This window comes from Sylvia atricapilla, chromosome 13 (assembly GCF_009819655.1).
Source record: "Sylvia atricapilla isolate bSylAtr1 chromosome 13, bSylAtr1.pri, whole genome shotgun sequence".
NCBI classification, from domain to species: Eukaryota; Metazoa; Chordata; class Aves; order Passeriformes; family Sylviidae; genus Sylvia; species Sylvia atricapilla.
Genome location: NC_089152.1, coordinates 17,358,693 through 17,381,678, shown reverse-complemented (window position 1 = coordinate 17,381,678; position 22,986 = coordinate 17,358,693). Strand labels below are relative to the sequence as shown.

Sequence of the window (22,986 nt, the reverse complement as noted above, 5' to 3'; positions counted from 1 at the left end):
TTAGGATTAGGACTCTGCTAACTAAGGTATGCAGGAGAATAAAATTGCAGAAAGGCTCTTAAGGAAGGTGAAGGATCCTGTTCCCAGACCCGTGGAAGATGAGAACATTTACAGCTTCATTCTGTAGGGAGCAAGCATTGCAATCAAAATGAATTTCCTACTGGGCATAAGAACCAGGAAGACAGACTGCAGCAAGACCCAAAAGGTGGGGATTTCATGTAGAGAAGGAAGCAACACTACTTAGTGCTCTCTGGGATCCCAATTCCTTCAGCTTTACCTACTCAGAGCTTACAGCCAAGAGCTTGAAGGATCCTCTTTGTCTTAAACCCTTAGGAAGGCCCTGCTTTCTGTGGGAGCTCTGACAAGGTGAGGCCTTAGTGAAGAACATAAAAAAAGCATCCTAAATGTCAGAATACAGAAGACATCATTGGCTTCAGGCATATTTTAGGGAATGATTTTTCCCTGAGGGTCTTCCCTGACTGCCAGCTCTGCAGTCAAGGACTTCCTTCTTGCCTCTGCCAGGATAAAGCTGCTGTAACATCTCTCTGAATTCCAGAGCCAGGCTGCACCGCTGTGTCTTGGATCAAAGGAGCATTGCTGATGAGCCCTGTGGAGCTCCCAGCCCAAGCCAAGGATCCTCAGATCCACACCAGTTACAGAAATAAAGTCGGGAGGGACTCAGCACAACACATCCTCAGTTCACTCAAACTCAACTCAACATTCACCAGCTTTTTGGAAAGAGGAAAAGCTCAAAAGATTAACTTGATGTACACATTAAAGGGTGTGTTGGCAGATAAGATTGGATGAAACTTGAGATACAGGCAGCTCCAGAGCCATTCTGAACAGTAAAAAGGGTCAGCCTAAGAAAATCTGCATAAAATTTGGTTTTGTCACAGCCCATCTGCATAATTTATGACATAGCTTGGCTCTATTTCAGCAAAAATTGTGTCCTGGTGCTGAGTCCATTGTCACAGTGAACCACAGGAACTCCATAAATATTACCAGCAGATCCGTAAATATTAAGGATGTTGCCAACTAAAGAGATTGATGGAGGAAAAAGGACTTTTTTTATTTCTGTGCAGTTGGAGTTGAGGTTTTTAATGGAGAGTAATCACATTGGGAGAGGAATGGAAAGGTCACACACAAAGCCACGACGTCATGCTGTAGGTGAATTCAGAGACTGTGGGATGAAAAGCCACCAGCAGAGCAGAGTCTCATACTGAGGATTCAAAAGTACAATTCAACATTTGAAGTACAAACCATGATCTGTTTAATGCAATTAATGCATGAAATCACATCAGAACTAGGAATTTTTCCATGGTATCAAACAACAGCAATACACTAAGGGAAGAAAACACAGGCATGATATGTGCAGGTTCTCTCCTTTGGAGGAAAACCAGTTTATTATAGCAGAGACTGCTGCAAGCAGAAATCATCTCAATTTGCTTAACGGCTTTGGTGTCGCTGCTGAGTGATTTGGCTCAGCTACATGGAAAAGGCCCCACTCCACCCTCACTCTCACAGGAAGTTTATCACCCCAATAAACACAGACTGATTGCTGTACTGGAATCCACAGGCAAATTCTGCTATTTCAGCAGAGTGATGTCTTGGAAGAAATTCAAGCTGAGCACAGCGAAAACCTAGCAAAGCATTTTGTAGATTAAAGCATCACTGCTGGAATGAGAGCAAACGCAGACATCAAAGCCAAAAACTCAAGACTTTGATTCCCCCACACTCCTGAGACTGGCCTTGGCTTCCTGGGGATGCTGAGCTCTCACTGCTCCTGGGCTGCCACCAAAAGGGACTTTCCCATCCTTCCTCATGCTCTGTGGCTGTTGGATCAACCCAAAAAACACTTGGCTTGAGCTTGAACACAAGAACGGGAACACTAACAAGGAGCAGGATCACTGCTCTTCCAGAGTTTCATGTGAGCTGGATTAACACCTGGAACAACACCTTTCAGAAACTTCCATCACGTGATCAAGTGTACTGGATTATTAGAGTAAAGTTATCTTGCTACCATACATTTTTACAGCATGACTAATGGCCACAGAACTCCTCAGACATCCAACATACTCCAAAAAACCACATTAGTTCAGGCACACAGACATTCCAAAGCCATTTCCAGGACTGGTTATGAAACAGTGATGGGTAGAGAGGCCAATCTAAGGTCATGCCTAAGGGAAATCAGAGTCTGCAGCACCTGCCCTGCATGGAAGGCACAGGAAGCAGAACCCACCTGCTCTGGAAGAGCACCTATCCTGAGACTTCGTGTGAGCACCATGAGGGGCTATGATTAAACCTCATCCACAGTAAGTAAAACACACCCAAGGAGGAACGAGGGAGCAAGTGCAGGAAGCTGCACATGGCATCTACATCAATAGAAGGACAAGTCCTTTCGTACAGGAGATCACCAGGAAACATCCACAGCCTGTGATCAATATCGGTAGTTTCTGACCCACCCATGGTTTATGCTCCCATGGGAAGTTGTTTTCCACTGCCCTTCAATGAGGCGTAGCCAAATAAAGAAGATGAAGTCTTCAATTTCAAGAATTAAAGAAGAATTCAGATCCTCTCTTTATGCAGGTTTTGCCACTGAGCTCTGTTGCAGAGAGGAGATACTCTGGAAGAACCCCAAATTCCACACCCAAAGACAGAGGGAGGGGGGAGCAATCCAAGGCCCAGCAAAGGGCAAATCCATGCTCTGTGTGAGCAGCAAGAACTCCTCACTGAAAGAGATGCAGACAATCACCAGAAGCATCAGCGTACACAAAGTTCTGTGTGGTTTTCAAGAGGCTCTGATGAATGGGCTGTAGATTGTCACCAAATTCTCATTCAGAGCAGAAAGTTTATTTTTACAAAAATTTTTCACAGAACACAAAATTACACGATGAACACCATAAATAGCAACTGTGAGAGGGCTGCATATCTATAGCTGAAATTAAACATGTTCCAAACAAATTAAACAAATTGCTTTAGAGTAGTCAACCCATTTAAGCTGATTACACTAATGAGGATCTACCCTTCTCTTAATTTTCAAATCGGAATAAAATCCTGGCTGAAAGAGAAGATTTGTGATCAACATCGACTCGGCCAAGATCTCAGCTTTTAACCTCTTCAAACACATCCCGTGTAAATCTACCCGAGCACGTTAGTTAACAGGTTATTTCTGTGAGCTGGAAGTAAAAAGACTCATCCTGCCCTTCAGATTTTGGAATAATCTGCTTCAAAATTAGGAAGACGGGAGAAAAGTAGAGATCGGGCTTGTTACTGGGAATAACCTAGTCCTAAGGACCTTTCATATATTTGACTGGATGCCTTTCAGAGATATCTTCCTTCAAAGTACAGCTGCAAAAGCTTTATAATACGGCCCTTCACCTTTAATCTTACCTGGAGGAGCTTAGGGAAAGACAGAGATTTTGGGTGATCGAGTGTGTTTTCTCTTGTTTGAGAAACTGCAGATGAGATGTGAAAGAAAACAAGCAGAAAATGTAGCTTGTGACTCCAGCACCAGCTCATCCGCAGGTGGAAAAAGAGATGGTGGAAACTGTCTGCCACAATCTCACCAACCACTCCTAGGCTTCACAAACCTTGAACTGGCATAAGATTAGGGAAAGAACCTAAAATTAGTGATGTGATGCCACAACCACACAGAGAAACAACCACATGGAGAAGTGGGGTTGGAGGAGCTGGAGGACGGCCGGCACTGTGGCAGCTCTGACAGTGATCCACAGAGATGACCACCGTGCTGTGAGTGCTTCCAGCCTGTAAAGCTCCTGAATAATTTCCCTGTTCTATTGAGCTCTGATACTGCGACTTGGGAGCCCACAGTTTACCTTTAGTTCTTTCCCACTCACCTCAACAGGGTGAAGAGCAGCCAGACCTGTCCAGAGCCCCTTGCACATCTGTCCCAGAACATCCTCCTGCTCCGTTTGCCCCAGCTGCTGCCAGACACTTGGCTCTGCTGCCAGCTTTTCACAGCATCTTTTCTCTGCTTTGTCGGGGCAATAAATCATTTCTCCTAGCAAATGCTGAATGCTTTTGCACCACTGCCTAGCAGGAATTCCTGCAGCATGACTTTCTGCTTTAGCCCACTGGTGGGTGAGGAGGAGAGGCAGAGTAAGGCCCTACTCCTGGCCTTGGATATGGAAAAGGTGCACCTCAAACACTCTCTGAACCCAAGAGGAAATAACTTGAAGGAGAACAACAGAAGCTGGAAGAGACCTCAAAGCTGGCATGGGCAGGGACACCTTCCATTAGACCAGGTTGCTCCAAGACCCATCCAACCTGGCATTGAACACTTCCAGGGATGGCAAAACCACAGGAAGATCAACACCTTCTCCCCTGATGATGGCAGAGAAAGCTGAGCTTTTCAGGGGAAGAGATGGCACTAGGCAACGGTTGTGTATGAGCTGTGAAGAGACAGAGCTACTGTCATCTCCAAAGAGTCCCATGTGGACTCCAAGGCTCTACCCTCACTCCAGCTTATTTCAGGATACATTTAATCCCTGCTGTGTTTTGTTTCATTTTGGTAGTACTTCAATCAACAAAAAAGGAAAGGTATGGGAAAAGGAACAGCAGAAAAACAGAGCAGGGAAGGACAGAAGGAAGAACATATTTGTTCTTGCTGCTGGTGAAAATCCAAACAACTTGATTTTTACTTCAACTGCAGAAAAACAAATCTCAGGATCGCTGTGTTATTAGAACAGGGTGGCATTTCATCTTCCTTGAGTGGTACAAGGTGGTTTCCTGACATCATGGCTTCAGTTTATTAAACAACTCTTCACATCCACGAAGCAAGAAGCACTTGAAGAGGGGGTACCAAGGAGACATATTTGTATCCATAAAGATAAAAAAAAAATATTGGGAGGAGAATCAGTCCTATCTGAGGGCTGAGGTCAAATGCCGGAAAAATTTCAAAATCTGGGAAATTTACCCAGAAACATCCATTCACAGGCAGTTTTTTTAGCTCTAACAACTAAATTAGTCAAATGAAATTGTTTCAATTCTTGACAGACATGAAAGAATAAAGCAAAGCACAATAAATCGCTTTTTTGGCAAGTTTCAAAAGACAAAATTCACATTTCTAGGGCTTGGAGGAAACTACTGTATGGAAATCTCCACATTACTGTTGGATTTTATATCCAACACAACATCTTGCTCCAGTGATGATGGCAGCTGGAACACAGAAAAACATCTTAAGAGAAGGCTAAAACCAGTAAATAATTTAAGAAGAGTTATTTTAAACCACCCAAGAAAGTTCTAGCTTAAGTTCTATCCTTACAGCCTTTTCCCACACACCTGCAATACAAGGACAAAGATGAAAGAAAACCATTGGAACAGCTGCTCAGGGCAGTGGTGGAGCCACTCAGCATTCCTGGAGGGATTTAATAAGCCATGTGGATGTGGCAGCTGGGGACAGAGGGTCATGGTGGCCTTGCCAGCACTCAGGTATGGTTGGACTTGATGACTTTAGAGGGCTTCTTTTCCAACTTAAACTATTCTTTGATTCTGCTCCCCTGCAGGTCACATAGCCCTGTGAGCTCTGCCAGAGCACATCCCTGTGTTCTGCTGCTGAAGAACAGTAACAAAAACCCAACCAAAAAGAAAGAAAGAAACCAATAAAGAAACAAGTTTACCTCCCTCTCACTCCCCACTCCAAAAAATCCAAAGAGAAATTGGAAATTGTTCCTGATCAGTTTTCCTTTGCCCTACCTGCTGAGAGGGAGTTAAATGGCAGGTTTGGGCCATTCCATTTGGCCCAGGTAACAGAGAAGTTGAGAAGAAATCATGGGGCCCGAGGTAATTTTCTTTTTTTTTTTTTGAGAACAAGTTCATAGAATCATGAAATATCCTGCACTGGAAGGGACTTACACGGACCAACAAGTCCAACTTCTGCCCCTGCAGAGACACTCCAGCAGTCCCACCCTGTGCCTGAGAGCATTGTCCAAACACCCCCTGAGCTGTGGCAGCCTTGGGACCGTGACCATTCCCGGGGAGCCTGTTCAGTGCCCCACCAACCTCTGGGGGAAGAACCTTTTCCCAGTATCCAACCTAAACCTCCCTAACACAGCACCAAATATTCCCTCAGATGGTGTTCCTGGTCACAGGGAGCAGAGATCAGAACTGCCCCTCAGGAACATGTTATGCACATGAAATGATGTGTGTTAATGACATTAGAGGTATAATCTTAAGAAAAAAATCAACAGTAAGAGTTCTTGGTTGGTCAGCAGCACCCAAATTTAACGCCAGAAGTGGTGCCAGGGAAGAGACTACTTCTGTGCAGATGAAAAATGCCACGAAAGCAGCAAAAACAAATTGCTTGTGCTGAATTGCTCCTCTGCTGCCCAGAGAACCATTTCAGTTTGATCACACCAAGTCCCAAGTGGTCCCTGTTCTTCTCAGCTCAGCTCCATAGGAGGCTGTTGGCTGGAGGCAGTGCTTTTCCCTGCTTCCTCTCCAGCTGCACACCGGGGTGACACGACCAGGACAATGCAGGGAGGGTCTGGTCTGACAGCCTGAGCTGTGGCCCAGCTGCAGCCACAGCACTGAGCAGTGGCCACAGACACTCTCACCAGGGCAGCACAGCAACAAAGGCAAAACTGGCATGTAATAGGCAGGATTTGTTGTGGATCCAACACCATTTTTAACTGGGATGGCAGATCAGTGGGTCAGATCCAGCTGGATAAAGCAGACAGTGGTATCAAACACATAGCTTTGGATGCTCAGGAAGTAGATGATGCTTGGCCTTGCTCAGGCAGCTGAAGGCCAGATTCCCACCAGACTGTGGTGGGATAATCCAGTGCCACTTCTGGCAGCACAGCCCTATGTGTCATCCCAGAGCTGTGCTGGGATCTGCCTGCAAAGCTGTGGGTGCAATTCGGACCCCAGTACTCATACTGGTCCCACTGGGAGGGTGGATTTTTGCAGGTTTGCCCCTGCAGCAGCATTGAACCAGAAACAATCAAATGCATGTAAACTGTCCACAACAAGCCAATAGATTGGCATCCATCCGTCCCATCACTACTGTAGGACTGGAGGGGAAAAGGGATTTTACACGAGTAGGAAAGTGTTACCCACATGGTCCTTCAGCCTGAGGGAAAACTTCCCACTCCCTCTTATCACAGGAGAACCTGCTGCCAAACAGAAGTTCAGAGGTGCTATATCAGATCCCACCTCCAGATACCATCTCTGTTTCACCTTAAGAGAGCCAAGTAGGAGCGGGTAGGAATGGAATTCTAAAAGGAAAATTGCAACTTTCAGACAGAAAAATTATTACAGAACTTCAGATCTCCAGCCTGACCCGTCACATACTCAGGCAGAGCTTGTGCCTCATCTTTTAGCAATGAGAGTTTTTTCAATAGCAGGCAGGGCATAGCTCCAAAACACAAATTCCAAACCCATTGGAGAGCCTATCTGGGAGGTGGGCAGCCCTCCATAACAGGACTTCCCTGGCACAGCTCAGTGTTTCACCTTAGAAATCTCCAGTGTGTGTACGATGCCTCTACTGCATTGGAAGGCATCCCACTAAATCTGGCACCCACCTTCCAAAGAGGAAAGAGCTTTCTTTGTATCAAGGCAGTGCTCAACACCTGAAACAGCGGCCTCCCTGAAAACTAATTTTATAGCTTTAGATTTCAATTATTTTCAAGTGCAGCATCACCATGGCTAGAAGAATGTTCATAAAAGGGATAGGAAAGGGAGACAAGCAGAACAGCCAACCAGCTCCTAATTATCAGTAATTATCCTGGCCCTCATTGCCAAACTGGGTTTTTCACTCAATGTATATATCAGTTCCAAAGTTTATCTTCAAACATCACATATCATGTGGACTCCTCATCTCTGGAAATTTTCTGGAAGTGTCAGGTTGGACAGGGCTTGGAGCAGCCTGGGATAGTGGAAGCTGTCCCTGCCCATGGCAGGGAATGGAGTGGGATGACCATTAAGGCCCCTCCCAGCCCAGAACAGTCTGTGGCTCTGTGGTCTTTACCTCCCCACTCGGATGGCTGAAGCACTCCAGTTTCCAAGCACAGCCTGGGCTGATAGCCAGCAAGACATATTTCAGCTCAGGGTTTGCTAGAAGGTACCAGAAGCAGCACAGACCTTAATGATTAAATGTCTGTCCTCCTTGAGCCCTGCTGGATCCTCAGAGCAGCAGCACATCCCACAACCCACAACCTGCTCTTAGTGGACATCACTGACTGTGAGGAGAACCCAGGGAGGCATCTGGGAGGACCTGGATGAGTCCAGCTGCTACAGGTTTATGGTCATGTCAGGCTTCAAGGAAAAGTGTCTCCACAAAGAGCATTTTCCAGGTTCCCAGCATCCTGCTGTTCCCCTTCACATGCTGCCTAGAGTTGCTGGCATTTGATTTGTGATTACTGCCACAAATACTGGAAGAGTATGAGATGCGTGAAGACTTTTCTGAATATAAAAAGGAAACTGCCTTAATCTCATATTCAAATATTAATGGCCTCACTCTAAAAGCATCTGATAACTTCCAATTGACAAAACCTAAATTTAGCCCAAGGAAGTCAAAACTTCTGATGCTGAGATGCTGAAATGTGCACATTCAGAAAGCCCTTCCTAACAAGGGAATGGCCATGTGAAAAAAAAAGCCAAGTAGTTTTAAATAGTGAAACATAAGTCTCTGGAGATCAACAGCAAGCCAGCTCTGAAAGCAGCAGGGTCTAACTAGCACTTTACAGTAATATACTACATTTCATTCTGCAATTCAAAAGCTTCAGGATCCCTCAAGTTCAAGCTCCTTGGACTACCCTGACTTCACAATGAAGCTGCTGATCACCATTCCTTAATATGCAACTCAGCGTGAGGATCTCCACTTTTTGCCTAAAAAACCCCATGTTCAGTAGAATAAAACTGCATGTCCATTGCTGAACATCTCCCACCTATAGCCAAAGGCACACTTCCATGCAGGATTTGAGAATGCAAACGTTTTTCCTCAGTGGTAGAAAATGAACCCAACATCTTAAAACCTTTGGGTCTCTTGAAGGCATCTGAGGTAGAGAATGACTGACGTGAGCTGTGTCCCAAAGCTGCTTTTCTTATAAAGATATGTCAGTTTTGTATCACCTTGCACAGATGAGTCACTTACTAAATGCTTACAGTCATTGAACGCTAGCAATCTAAAATATTTCCAGTATTTCAAAGGAGAGGCTGCAGTGCTCATCCAGAGTGTTGCAGTGTGACAGGTATGAACAAACCCGTCCATACAATAAGCAGGACAAAAAATACCTCAGGTGACAGCCAGGCATTGCTCCACACAAGTCCAAACTCACTTTGGGGTGCAGAAGGGCAATCCTTGGAAGTGTTCAAGGCCAGTTTGGACAGAGTTCTGAGCAAGCTGGTCTAGTGGAAGGTGTCCCTGCCCATACGGCCACAAGATGAGCTTTAAGGCCCCTTCCAACCCAAACCACTCTAGGATTTGATGATCATCCCCACCCAGCATCTCCATCCCCCCACAAACCAGCTCCCTGCTGAGGGGTGACTTGGCTCAGCTCCCAGCCACAGCAATGTTTCCATCCAGGTGGCAAATAGGAGTGGGAATTCTGAAGATTAAAGTGACCTTGGCCAGTGTTAATGGGTATGTTCACACTTCTTAATTAAACCAGGGTGGGGACCTCTTGCACTAACCCTCCCTCACACATGGCCTGGAGTTACTCCTGCTCCCTTGGGGAGGAGTGCTGTGCACAACGACCTCCCTGTAAAATCCTGTTGTTGGCAGCTCCACCGAGGCGACTTGTTTACATCCATCCTATAACAAGCTTTACCAAAATGACCCATAATTGCCATGTGAATAACAGCATTGTGCAACTGGCACGGAAAGAATTTCTTCATAAAGCACAGTGATACATACAAAGTGTGTGTGGGTAAAGCAAGAGCAACACAGAAAAAGGTGCTCAGCGCAGGCAATCCCGACAGGAGAACTCCATAGGCAGCATGGATAGCAGACAGCTCAGCCACACTGAGGAATATATATGCAAATATTGACTAGACTATGCAAAGGCTTGGTTATTTATACCACCTTCATTTCCCTCAGTCCTACCTCCTGACAAGTAAACAGACTGCTTCGCTCTGGCGAGTTGTGCAACACAGAGAGGTCCCAAAGTAAACACACAGACTCCATACTTCATTAGAGGTGAACTTGTTTACAGAGCAGGAATTAAAACAAAACCACAGAATCCGTCAATATTCTATATGTACTGACATACCCCTCCCTGACTCAGAACATTCTGCTCCTACACTGTGACTCATCCGCTGTGTGGGCTGGGGATAGCAGAGATCTCGGTTTCCTGGGATTCTCCAGCGTATCAGACTCTTCTTCTGCTCCCCACAACGCTGCTCATGACGTCCAACATCCACCTGCCAGTGTCACCTGCCCGTGCTGGGAACGGCCACTGGCTACAGAGCCGTGGCACAGAGCTCAATGCGCAGTGCCACGTGTCCGAATGAATCACACGTGCCAAGGTGGGACTGTGAAGGGTGGGGGAAGGTGTGACTCATCTGCCAGCTGATATAAAAATAAACTACTACTGAATCAAAAATGCATGACTTCTGCACACGATGAGCACAGGCAGAAGCTGTCACTATGTGGAAACTTGAGCTTTGGTGCCATGCAGCTGAAAGAAACCCGGAAGCACACAGCGCTCCATTTTACCTTCCAAAGGTGATGCTTACAGGGAAGGCATTACATATGGCCTCCACAGGAAGAGATGCCAAAGGTGCCTTGAAATGTGGTAATAAATCCCAGAATGGTTTGGGTTGGAAGGGACCATAAAGCCCATGTCATTTCACCTCCTGCATGGGCAGGGACACCTTTCACTAGACCAGGTTGCTCCAAGCCACACCCAACCTGCCCTTGCACACTTCCAGGGATGGAACAACCTGTGCCAGGGCCTCACCACCGTCACAGGGAACAATTCCTTCCCAATATCCCATCTACCCCTGCTCTCCGGCAGTGGGAAGCCATTCCCCCTTGCCCTGGCACTCCAGGCCTCTGTAACAAATCCTCTCCAGCTCTCCTGGAGCCCCTTTAGGCACTGGAAGGGGCTTTAAGGTGTCCCTGGAGCCTTCTCTCCTCCAGGTGAACACCTCCAGGTCTCCCAACCTGGCTCCAAAGCAGAGAGGTTCCAGCCCCTGAAATATTTCTGTACCCTTCTCTGGACTTGTTCCAGCAAGCTCCTGAATAGGAGATTAGATTCTTCTAATCTGGAATCAGCCTCAGAACAAGAAGACCATTCCTGTTATCCACAAGCAAACAGAGCCCACAGGACAGAGCCAATGGAATCACTGAGACCCTGGTGTGCCACCAGCAGGACCAAGCTGCTGCAGGACTCCTGCATGCCATGGGAAGAGCAGCTGCTTGTACTGATCCCAAGCCAGCAGGAGGGTCCTGGGATCCCTCTGGCTGTGCAGGGGGCAGTTCAAGCAAAGCCAAAGCTTTGTCCTTTGGTAACTGCCCAGGAAGTTGAGCCATTCCAGGAGCCAGGGCCATCCATTTGACCATGGATGATGAATAACTCAGTTTATCCCACAAACTTCAAGTACAGGGGACAAATGACATGCTCAAGTGACTTATCCAATGCCAGAAACATGTTAGAGACGTGAACTGCTTTTGGCAGCACTTAGAGATGCAAGAGCATCTGGTCAGTTTGGAGGGGGAGGTCCTCTTGTCCCCATGGAAGCAGCAGACTCAAGCCTCTGTACGAAGCATCAGAGCATGGAGAAGCCCAGGAGCCAAGGACCCAGCTTTGGGGAGGAAGGAACACCTGGAACAGCCAGTCCTCAAGGAGGGTCACAAAGCAAGAGCCTACATTTGGGGAATAACTATCACACTTGGACTGTGCTACTCATGCTCATGCTCAGGCAAGTGCTGCCATCAGGACTGACTGTGCCACCACCAGTAAAGCGAGATCCTGGGGATAGCTCAGCCCAGGACAGCTCCAATCAGGGTGCTGGTGCAAGCTCATGTGGTTTTTAGGACAAAACCCAATCATTAAACAGTTCAGTGCAACACCGGCATTAGAGGAGTGATGAAAACAATGCAACTAGTTTGCACAGAGATTATTAAAACTACTTCAATTATCTTGGTGAGCAAATGGATCACATCCCAGACTACCTAAAACCTAAATGAATTACATTTCCTAAAGGAAAGATGTCCTTTCCTGAGACACCCTATGGACCGGCCATCAGGTCTCTGACTCCGTGCCCGTGCTTTGCTGTTTTGTTTTGCTGCTCACATGAAGATAAAGTGCTCAGACACTATTTTAAGTTATTAAATATTTAATTCCACAGTGAGAAAGAAGCAGCTAGCAGATGGTCACTGTGCAGCAGGGCCTTGATCGACTTCTGTGGGGAGAAAAGTTCAAGGAATAATCATGCAAATCTGTTTCTCTGCACAAACATTCCTCTAGTTAGAAGAAGGGACTGTTAGTTTCCCTAGAACAAGGAGGCACTAAAACATCAGAGACAGCATCAAATATCCAAAGCAGCACATCAGAGACATCTGTTAGTTGGTTACTCCTCACTCAGGACTTTCTCTGAATCTACTGCATCCATCCACCAGCACTGAGCTGTTCTGGGAAGCACCAGGAAAAGCCACATTCCTATAGTTTATATCCCTCTGACAAACTTCTCCCTGCTCCATCACTTAATCTAGTGTGAAGCATCTTAAGATGTCTGAGACACATGAAATCCAGTCTGCTCCTTTGCTAATCCAAGCTGACTAGGGATGCTCATCCGAGCCATGTGGCAGGCACAGAAACTGGTGCTGCTGGGAGGGAACAGATGCAACTTTGGTGCCTGTCAGAAAGTCTTGGAACATCAAAGCTGATGGAGCACGTGGCACAGGGAGCCACAGAATCACTGCTAAAGGAAGAGGCAGTTATCACATCCACTGTTCATGTGGAAACATCTCACATGGAAGCTCATCTCAGGATTTAGCTTTTGAATTACTGGGCTATTTACAACTCTGTCCAGCTGCACCAAGGGAAATGCAAAACATTGACTGAATAGTTTAGAAAAAGGAAAAAAATACTGTTTTCACTAGTTTTTGATGATGTCAAGTGAAGTAGGCAATTGATACTCACATACATCCTTCAGGCATTGGCCAAGTAGGTCAGTCCTTTCCAATCTAAGTTTTCCTGACTACTACCCAAGAGTAACACAGTTAAAAATGTTTATTTCTGAACACTCAAGAAGGAAATCACCACTAAAACTCTTCCTATTAGGGAAAAAAAAATTTCTCCCAAAACTGCAGGTGATGACAATTTTGACATCTCAGAGCTCACTGGGACCATCTGGCAGCACAGGCAGTTGAACGTGGCTGCTGAGCTGCCAAGGGGACGAGGTGGCTCCCATGGTGTCACAACCAGGCTCCCTCTGCTCTCCCTCCTTCAGCTAAAGGTGGGAGCTGCAGCCAGCCACGTCATTTGGCAAGATTAATTGGCTAATTTATTGAGCAGAATGTCACGTGCAACGCTACTGTTGTTTTCTCTGAGTCACGCACACCATGTGTTCGGACACTTCTAGTCTCAGTTTGGCAAGTGTATGAAAATTCCAAGTAACCAGACATCTCTACTGGAAGTTCAAGCCTGGCTGTTTGAGCAGTTCCAGAGCAAAGACCATTACGGGGAGCCTGGCACTAGCAACATCTCTGAGAACAAACCCCTCTGTTTCCCCAACGTCAGCACTTATTTATCTGTTTTTCCAGCCCTAATCCCTGGTGCAGGCACCAAATCAAGCCTCCCTGCTCCTGGCAGCCTGACTCCACCAAAATTTGTTTTGTTCAGATTGCAGGCTTCATAGTGAGACCAGAATTGTAGTTCACATCCTCCACTCAAGTCTTGGCCAATTTCCAATTGTTTTAGCAAAATTTCAGCACAAGAGCTTCTCAAGGCATCCAACAGCTCATCAGAGCTGGGTGTGTGACACCCGTGGGACCACACAGACAGAGAAACACAGTCAGGCTGTTCAGGAGGCTCCTCAACAGTCCCTTGACAAATGCTCCAAGCCAGCAGATTAAAGACTAGGAAGGAATTCCTCCCTGTGGGAGTGGTGAGACCCTGGCACAGGTTGCCCAGAGCAGCTGTGGCTGCCTCATCCCTGGAAGGCTCCAAGGCCAGTTTGGACAGGGCTTGGAGCAACAACCTGGGCTAGTGGGAGGTGTCCCTGCCCATGGCAGGGGGTGAAATGAGATGGGCTTTAAGGTCCCTTCCACCCCAAACCATTCCATGATTCCATGAATGCTCTGAGTGAGCAAGTATGATAGGATGGAAAGCTTAAATTCTTTAGGAACAGGGGAAAACCAAAAAATACTTAATCTCACCAAAATAAAACCATTCCTTCAAATTTTCATCAGTTTTATAATTCCTTAATAACATTTTTGAAGAGTGGAAGGAAGCCAAGTGGTGTAGAAAAAGCAGACTGGGATTCATTCATGTGTCACAAGACATGTGGGCTGGGGTATCCCAGAAATCACAAGCACCAACAGAACTCCAGCAGGAACTTCAACTTAGTATTTTTATAATATTACCCAAGTATTTCTGGATGTCCATCAGACATCCTCTGTAAGTGGAAGCTGGGTCCATTCAGGGAAAACAGAAAAAAGAAAATCAGGAGTATAAAAAACTACGGTAATGTAAGAAACTTGTCAAAACTCAAAGTCAATACATGATCAAGGTACAGAAGGCGCAGAGAATATTGTTGCTTCACAGAGACTTCCCTGAGCAGTGGAACACCCTGCTCGAGGCTGTGGAAATCCTTGGCATAGGAAACAGAACATGCTAAAAGGCTCTTCAGGCTTGAAAAACAAGCATAAATTCAGGGAAGAAAAATCCAGACACAACTCAAGCTCTGTATCGGGGAAATCAGAGACTGTCAGAAAAAAATGTATAAAAAATTCCACCTTTGGCTGATCCTGCTCTATTTTTCTCCTACTTGCTGTGGACTGTAGTTGCACAGAGGAATCACAGGGCTTCTGGACACTCTTATGATTTAACAAGTAAAAATGAAAACAATTTCCTAGGTTTAAAGACCTTAGATCACCTATTTAAGGGCTGTTGTTCTATATACAAATAACTTCCTATCCACTGACAATTCCTATGTTTTACAAACACACAGAGGTATTTCTGTATCAGCCAATCCTCATGAACTTGAGGTTTTAGGTCCACACAATTACCCAATATCATCATTATGATCCCATTCTCACCAAATAGCTTCCAAAACCTGTGTGAGGCTAAAAGGAATTGGCATAGACCTTTAAGTTCAAGTCAGAGTTACACAACAAATACTATGGTGGTGTTTGATTTAATAAAGAAATCCCTTTATTAAAGGCATTTAATCAAACTTTTGATAAGCTTAAGGTAGGTTTACTCACCCGCACTTCCAAGTTGTTTATAAAATCTGTATTCTAAATGAAGCTGTGGTGCCCGGGATTTAATTGGTTCCTAGAACAGAAATAAATAAATTGGTTAAAATCAGCTTGACTAAAAGAAGTTCTGTCCTATACTTGAAGATTTGTGCATAATTAAAACACCCAAGACTGAATTTCTAACAACAGGCTTCACCATTACATGTCATTTAAATAAGAAGAGAACAAAAAGCAGTAAGATTTGCTCTCTGGAGGAGAAATAACCTCCTCATTTATATACAAAGCTCACTCATTGCAGTGAAATTCAAGAATCATTCCACAAAGCTCCTGGTCCTCGAAGAACAACCCTGGACATTGGCAGAGGGAAGTCAAGGTTGCCAAAGCTCAAGCCCCAGTTCACTCTGTGGGCACTGTGATTGCCCACTGTGCTTTTGCTGGTCTCCAGCCTGTATTTTTGAAAAGTGTTGAGTCATACAAGTGTGTTTTAGATCAGACCACAGTCGCTCACAGGAAGCACCACAGTGGAGCCAGACAGTTGGGAAAAAGGAAGAAGTCTCCCCCTTCTTGTGGCAGGTGTCAATCAAATATCTTGAAACACTCAATAATATTCTATTTTTATTGACAAAATACCCATTCTATTTTTCTGTAAGTCCACAATGCACCCAAACCATCCCATTTATCAACTGTTACTCATCCACGCTTTACATACAAGCATTAATGCCTACGATCCATCAAGGCATTAACGTGCGAGATTACAGAGGTTCTAAAAATATAAAGCTAATATGGAGAGGATTAAGAGACTGGAGTAATTACATTTGCAATAAAACTGTGCACTTGGGATAGGCATGGATGTGGGTTCACCAACTGTCCAGGCAGCCTGGATCTAGGAGTTAATACTGGCCTCAATTTTTGTTGACCACTAGTCTACAGCCTAAGACTGATGTCCACACTGAGTGTCAACTCCACAGTCAGTGCTTCTTTCTAAGTGTGGAGAAGGAATTCTGTACAGGAATTCAGGCACTTTGACTTGCAGCCAAGCTGTTCCTCATCAGCTCAAGTCATCCCATCCATTTTTCAGCACAAGAACAAATGCTCCTGGGTTACTCCTCAATCACAGAATCACTGAAAAGGCCTCCAAGGCCACAGAATTCCTGATGTTTTAAAGCTCCAAGAAGACAAATACAACCAAATACTCAGCAAATCATGTGAAAAAATATTCTGGAGGAAAAACTGAACCTGCACCGAAGGCAAATACAAAGCGACACTCAAACAAGTTTGTTACATAAGTCACATTTAAATTAAGAAAATTGTTGTTGGTGGCTTGAGTCTACAGACACCTGCAGAGCACAGGGATTCAGGGCAACAGGAACTCGGCATGTTCAGGGAGTAGTTTTTTCATCCAAACATGTAAAGGGGAAGAATTGATGTAGCAGGACATGATGTTGCTAGTGACAAAATCAGGGGAGGCAGCCCTGAGCCCCTTCTGCATCAGGAACTGCTGGAGCAGAGCTCTGGACACTTGCCAGAGTCATGGCAGCTTCTGAGATGATCATACCAGCACAGATGGTTGTCCTGTAGGCCAAGGGCTTAGGGATGATGGCAGATTTTGTGTTTGCAGTAAAAATAACTGAATTGCTATTGCCTAATGGAGAAAATCCACAGCTCGAACCAACGGCGTCATCGTTGCTGCGAGGGGATGGCCTGGTATTTGTGCTCTGACTGCAGCTGGATGGCACCAGGCTAGCTTCTCCCAGGGAAGAAATTCCTACTGTGGAAAATGTAGCTTTGAAAACCCTCAGAAGAAGAAATCAGATGCCCCAAACCAAGTAATTCAGCTGAAGAGCAGTATCAGGAGCTACATGGTGACACCACACAAATCAATACAAGGACCAATCTCCACTACCATCAGTTTTCCAAGGTGTAGCCTCAGTCCCAAAAAAACCCCATGAGGCATTAGCATGGGATTTCACAGCACTTTCTGGTTCTCGGTATCCACTGCACAATTCCCTCATTTCCCAGCTCTAACGTTGTGATAGGAGGCAGGAATAGCTGAGACAGCAGGGCTGCAGTGGCAGAAGATGATCTCACAGCTTGAAGGACTTGGAGCAGTGCTTTGACTCAGTCCAACAATGAAGATAAAAGAAAATGCTGCCTATAAGTACATCTTACTTATGCTACTCCACCACTAATCCACAAATTATTTGAAGGATAAAGAAAATAGCAGCTAAGTCTGCATGTAAGAGAAGTGTATTTGCTGCTGAGGAGGCTGAGTCATTCTTATTCCTGTAGAATTTTGTCAAAGATTAGGAGACCAAGAAACCCCCATTTCTCCTGTTGTTCCCTCCTTAAACTTCTCCAAAACAGAGCACATGTATGGACACCTGGATGGTCATCAGATGGCAATTCCAGCCCCTCACACAAGAAGGACCTGAGAATTTTAAGCCTGGATCACAACAGGGCAAATGAAACTGGAGAGTGTTGCAGAGTAACTGCTTTAACACTCAGTTATTTGGGAAAAAAAATAGTAAGAAAAATGAAGACAGAATGTGACCAGAAAAACAGGTCAGACTGAGGCAGCCATGACACAATGCCATTGAGTCCAGCCCCATGGAAAAGCTTCAGGTTACTGGGAGGTGTCACTGCAGCAACTTCTTTTGAGAGAGAAAAGCACCCTCTGGACTAGTACAGCTGTGTTTTTACCTTCTGGTTTCTAGTGCAACAACTATATGGGATTATCTTCGGAAGCAAATTAGAAGAATTAAGAAATTGTCTCAATAAAACACCTTGTCAGTATAAACAGCACATTTTCTGTGACCTAAAAGCAACAATTCTTTCTGATGTGCATCCATATCAAGGGCATCTCCTATGGAGCCAGGCTGGGAGAGCTGGGGATGCTCACCTGGAGAAGGGAAGGATCCAGACCTTAGAGACCCTTCCAGTGCCTAAAGAGGCTCTAGGAGAGTTGGAGAGGAACTTCAAACAAGGGTCTGGAGTGACAAAACAAGGGGGAATGGTTTCCCACTGCCAGAAGGCAGGATAAGATGGTATGTTGGGAAGAAATCCTTCTCTGTGAGGGTGTAAGACCCTGGCACAGTTTTCCAGAGCAGCTGTGGCTGCCCCATCCCTGGAAGAGTCCAAAGCCAGGTTGGATGGGGCTTGGAGCAACCTGGGATAGTGGGAGATGTCCTTGGTGTTTGACCACGGCAGGAGGTGGAATGAGATGAACTTTAACATCCTTCCAGGAAACCCAAACGCCTCTGGGATACTATGTTCCTGAATTCCTCTGCAGGCATTTATTTATTTAGTTTAGGGAATATTTTCTGACATTTGCCAACAGGTGTGAAAACAAGTCCCTCCTGCAAAACTGTAATTATTTTTCATCTACTACACATCATAAGGGGAATGCCAGAGATATAAATCTGAGGCACTCGAACGTGATCACAATTAATGCATCGAGTCCATCCTGATTTTCTGTCACCACAGTGATTCTTGTCATTTTGCCAGATAACATCAACTGGGCAATCTGGGGGGTTTGCTGCAGTATCAAATTAGCACCACAACTTTAACTGCAGATTTTATGGTTTGGATTATGTTTAAAGAATGTTTGAACAACAACATTGTTTAAAGAAGGAGAACTCAGCTCATCAGGTGAAAACATTGAATCTGAAACCCCAAGGGACTAACGAAAGTCTCAGTTTACAGACAGGAAGTTAAGGCCTAAACACAAACAACTAGGCTGTGAGCTTATACATGCACAAGAGCTGCAAGGGAGTTCCCCATCCCCCAGATTCCACAGATGATGAGACTGTATCTTCTCTGCAACCCAAGGCAGCCAGAGGAAAGATTCACCTTCACCAAAGTGGATCTTGTTTTGCCTGTTGCATCCGCAGTCTCTCAGGATCACACCAGACCCAGCTGTGCTCTGCTCCCCCACGGAATTTTAACCAAAGGAGCACCCTCTTTCCTGCCTCTTGACTCCAAAAACACAGACCTGCTGCACAGTGCCATGCTCCTAACCAAACATTCTGACAACTGGAGAATTCCACGGCTTGAGCCATGGAGCAGCAGGAGATGGCAAACCCACCACCAGTGCCCTTCACTGGGACCTGGGCAGAGGAACAAGGCTCTCCCTGCTCTAAGACAGCTACAGATCCTTCAGGTGCCAAAACCCTTCAGAAGGTAGAAGGATGTTTTTTTCTCCTGCTTTTAGTGCTTTTAAGAACTTACCTTAGTTTTAACAAGTCATTCCCAGCCGAGGGTGAGAGCAGCACTGAGCCCAGATCGAAAAACTAGCTTTTGATCTGAACTTTTAACAAGAAATACAACTCATTTAAAGACACCTGAAACTACTACTTACCAGTTTGATCGCTACATATTCATTGGTGTAGAGATTTTTACCTGCAAAGGAAGGAGAAAAAAATCTTTTAGTTCCACATTCAACACTTGCAGCTGGAGGCACAATGAGAAATAGTGACACTGATGCCAAAGTGCTGTTTTCCCCATTCCCCCTGAAGTTCTTGCCTTTAACAAAGTATAAGCCTGAAAATAATGAAAATGATGAACAGTTTGCAGCAGTTTAGCAGGGCAGGCAAATAACACCTTCCACTCAGCACAAGGTAATTGTATTTGATGGCAGCACTTTCACTCCATGCATGTGTTGAAGGAGGTACCCCAGACATGCTAGGCTTCATTATCCACGATGCCAAAGAAGTCTTGGGAACAAAAACTAAAGAGTCAGAGTGTCATTGCTTTTGGAAACGTCTTGGATCTGCTGGACACTAAACAATTTCATCCTGGGATGTACAGGGAGTTTCACTAGATTGATCATGCTCTGGGAAGCACAAAGGGCAGGAGCACGAGATGAACACAACCAGTCGAGCTCAAATCCAGCTCCCAGTGCACCAAACCAGAGCTGGGACCCCTGTGTGCTACAGCTGGAGGGGAATTTTCCTCCAAGAGCCTGTCTGGTGTTAGAAGCAAGCCCTGGGCCTCCTCAGTGAACTGATGCAGTGATGCACAGCTCCGTGTCACGGAGCATCTCTCCCTGTGTTCTGACACTGCCAGTTATCGTATCACTCAACCCCTCTGCTTCCTCTGCCAGGGAATTTGAGCAATCACTCCCCCTCCACCTGGCTCATGCCTGACAGCAAACTCTCATGGAAGAGATACCAGAGAAGGATGCTTGGGCAGTGCCTGGACTCTTTCTGTCCCACCATCCTGACCTCCTCTAGTCCCACTGTCCATTTGGAGGAAGAAGCCCCCACCACAAAAGCTCCCTGTGGATTTATTCAGGGAAATGTTCACCTTTGTCATCAGTGTCAGAGCACAGGTCATGCTTTTACTGAGCAACTCCAAACTTCAGGAGCAATCTAGGATGGCAGTTATCAGGGCTTAGTTGTAGCATCAGCTTTGCTCAGCTCTCTTACTCATTTATTTTCCAATTCCTGTAATGGATATTGATGCTCGGACAGCCCAGCTCTTGAGAAAGCCCAGGACAGGAGTGACATCACTCAGAGCAGGCAGGAGCTGGAACAGCTCTTCCATATCCACATGGCAGCATAAAAAAAACATGCCCTGTACTCCCGAGCACAGGATACAACAGCACAGGGAGACTCAAGAAAATTAAAGACACTAGGAACATGGGAGAAGACACACAGTCATCTTTAAATCCTAAAATATCAGGAGAAATTCAGTTTACTTTGTAATAGCTTCATGTTTTGTGCATTTAACTTCTTTGGATGCTTTCCCTGCTGTATCACTCAGGGTACTTCTGGCCTCTAAATCTGTGACTGGGTGTTCCCAGGCCCAGTCTGCACCAAGCAGATTGTTTTAACATCCCTCAGGAATAGAAGACATCATAGCTCCAACCTGTTTAGGTACCTGGTGATGCTCCTTAACACAGGACAGGGATTTAAATGTGAGGTTAAATACCCTCAGAGGGGGTGTCTTCTGCCAGCAGAGCTGAAAGCTGAGCCCCAGCATTAACCCCTGACACGCAGGAGGGGGTTCCATGTATTTTCTTCAATCTTTTAGAAAAAGACATAATATTATGCCCAGACTGGAAACTAAGGGTAGAAAGGGGATTTTGCAATTTCACCAGGAACCTGCCAATACCAGAAAGCACTGAAAGAGCTCACAGGCCAAATCCATGAAAAAGCAGGTGGCAGATAAACCCTTCCACCCTCTGAGACAGACCAGGGCTCCAGCCAACAGCTGGAGGGAGAAGAAGTGAAGACATTAAGGGAAGGAAATCTAAATACACTTGGATTATCTGCTCTGCATTAGCTACCAGAAAATAAGCCACATTGGCAGCTCCAGCTTTATCTTGCTTCCTGAAACTGCCTCTTCTCCTCCCCAAATCAAAATCCCAGAATGGTTTGGGTTGGAAGACACCTTAAAGCCCATCTCATTCCACCCTTGCCATGGGCAGGGACACCTCCCAGTAGACCAGGTTCATTTCATCATCTAATTTGACTGATGGCAATGATTATGAACTTCTCATATCTCAAAGGGAAAATACCTGGAGTCTGTATTCCCAGGGTCAGTGCAGCTCCATATTTAAAATTTCACTGTGAAAAGCAGTTCTGAGAACATGTCCTGAGTGTGCTGCTGGTTCAAGGGCATGGTGGGCTCGGGGTTTTCACCAGCCAAAATCAATGGTAATAAAGTAAAATATTAGTATCTGGTAGACCCCAGACAGCTTGGAAAGAGGAAATTGCCTCCCCCATCTCCAAGGGATCTGCTTGCCCTTACAGAGGGAAAAGCTTTATGGAAAGATGAGAACTGTGCCACTGTAAGTGTGATTTCAGGGAGGTTTTGTAAACTCTGAAAGAATATGTGAGATCTCAGTCTAAAAACAGAACCAGACTTCCCCCAAAACACTGAGCTGACCAGGGAAATCCATGGGTTCTGTGAGTGCAGAGGGGAAGAAAGTGGAATATTTTTCCTTATGTGTCACAGCCCAGACTGAACTGCAGGAAAACTCCCAGGTAACAGAACCATCCTTTGAAATAAATGCTTTGGGATAACAAGTGGCCAAGATTTTAGAAAACTTAATTTTGCCATTGGAATATGGAGATTTGGCCTTACAGATCTGGGTCAACATAGTGACTGGAGTGTTTTAAACACCCCAGCCTGGTGGAGCTCAGCCAAGGGAGTTAATTTACTTTTGGCTTAAAGAAAGAGCAAGGAAAGCCCCATCCAGCCTGGCCTTGAACACCTTCAGGGATGGGGCAGCCACAGCTGCTCTGGGAAACCTGTGCCAGGGCCTCACCACCCTCACAGGGAAGGTTTCCTTCCCAATATTCCATTCTGGCAGTGGAAACCAAATCCCTCTTGTCCTGTCCCTCCATCCCTTGTCCCCAGCCCCTCTCCAGCTCTCCTGGAGCCCCTTCAGGCCCTGCCAGGGGCTCTGAGGTGTCCCTGGATCCTTCTCCTCTCCAGGTGACACCCCCAGCTCTCCCAGCCTGGCTCCAGAGCAGAGGGGCTCCAGCCCTCGGAGCAGCTCTGTGGCCTCCTCTGGGTTTGTTCCAGCAGCTCCACATCCTTCTAATGTTGGGGACCTCAGAGCTGGAGGCAGCTCTGCAGGCAGGGTC

The 22,986-nt window shown here is 45.8% G+C and overlaps 2 protein-coding genes across 4 annotated transcripts in view; both read right to left on the bottom strand.

Annotated features, from left to right (window-relative positions):
• Positions 1-22,986, bottom strand: part of CSNK1G1 (casein kinase 1 gamma 1) — a 104,910-nt gene that overhangs the window by 34,967 nt on the left and 46,957 nt on the right. For all 3 annotated transcript variants that reach the window (XM_066328619.1, XM_066328620.1, XM_066328621.1), the window contains 2 exons: positions 19,749-19,789; positions 15,398-15,467 (listed from right to left, as the gene is read on the bottom strand). In XM_066328619.1, coding sequence (XP_066184716.1) covers positions 15,398-15,467; positions 19,749-19,789 — 111 coding nt within the window. The remainder of the gene's footprint in view (positions 1-15,397; positions 15,468-19,748; positions 19,790-22,986) is intronic.
• PCLAF (PCNA clamp associated factor) overlaps positions 4,760-22,986 on the bottom strand; it is a 73,911-nt gene continuing 55,684 nt past the window's right edge. Inside the window, exon 5 of the transcript XR_010744646.1 lies at positions 4,760-4,781. The gene's annotated coding sequence lies outside the window, so the exon portion shown is untranslated. The remainder of the gene's footprint in view (positions 4,782-22,986) is intronic.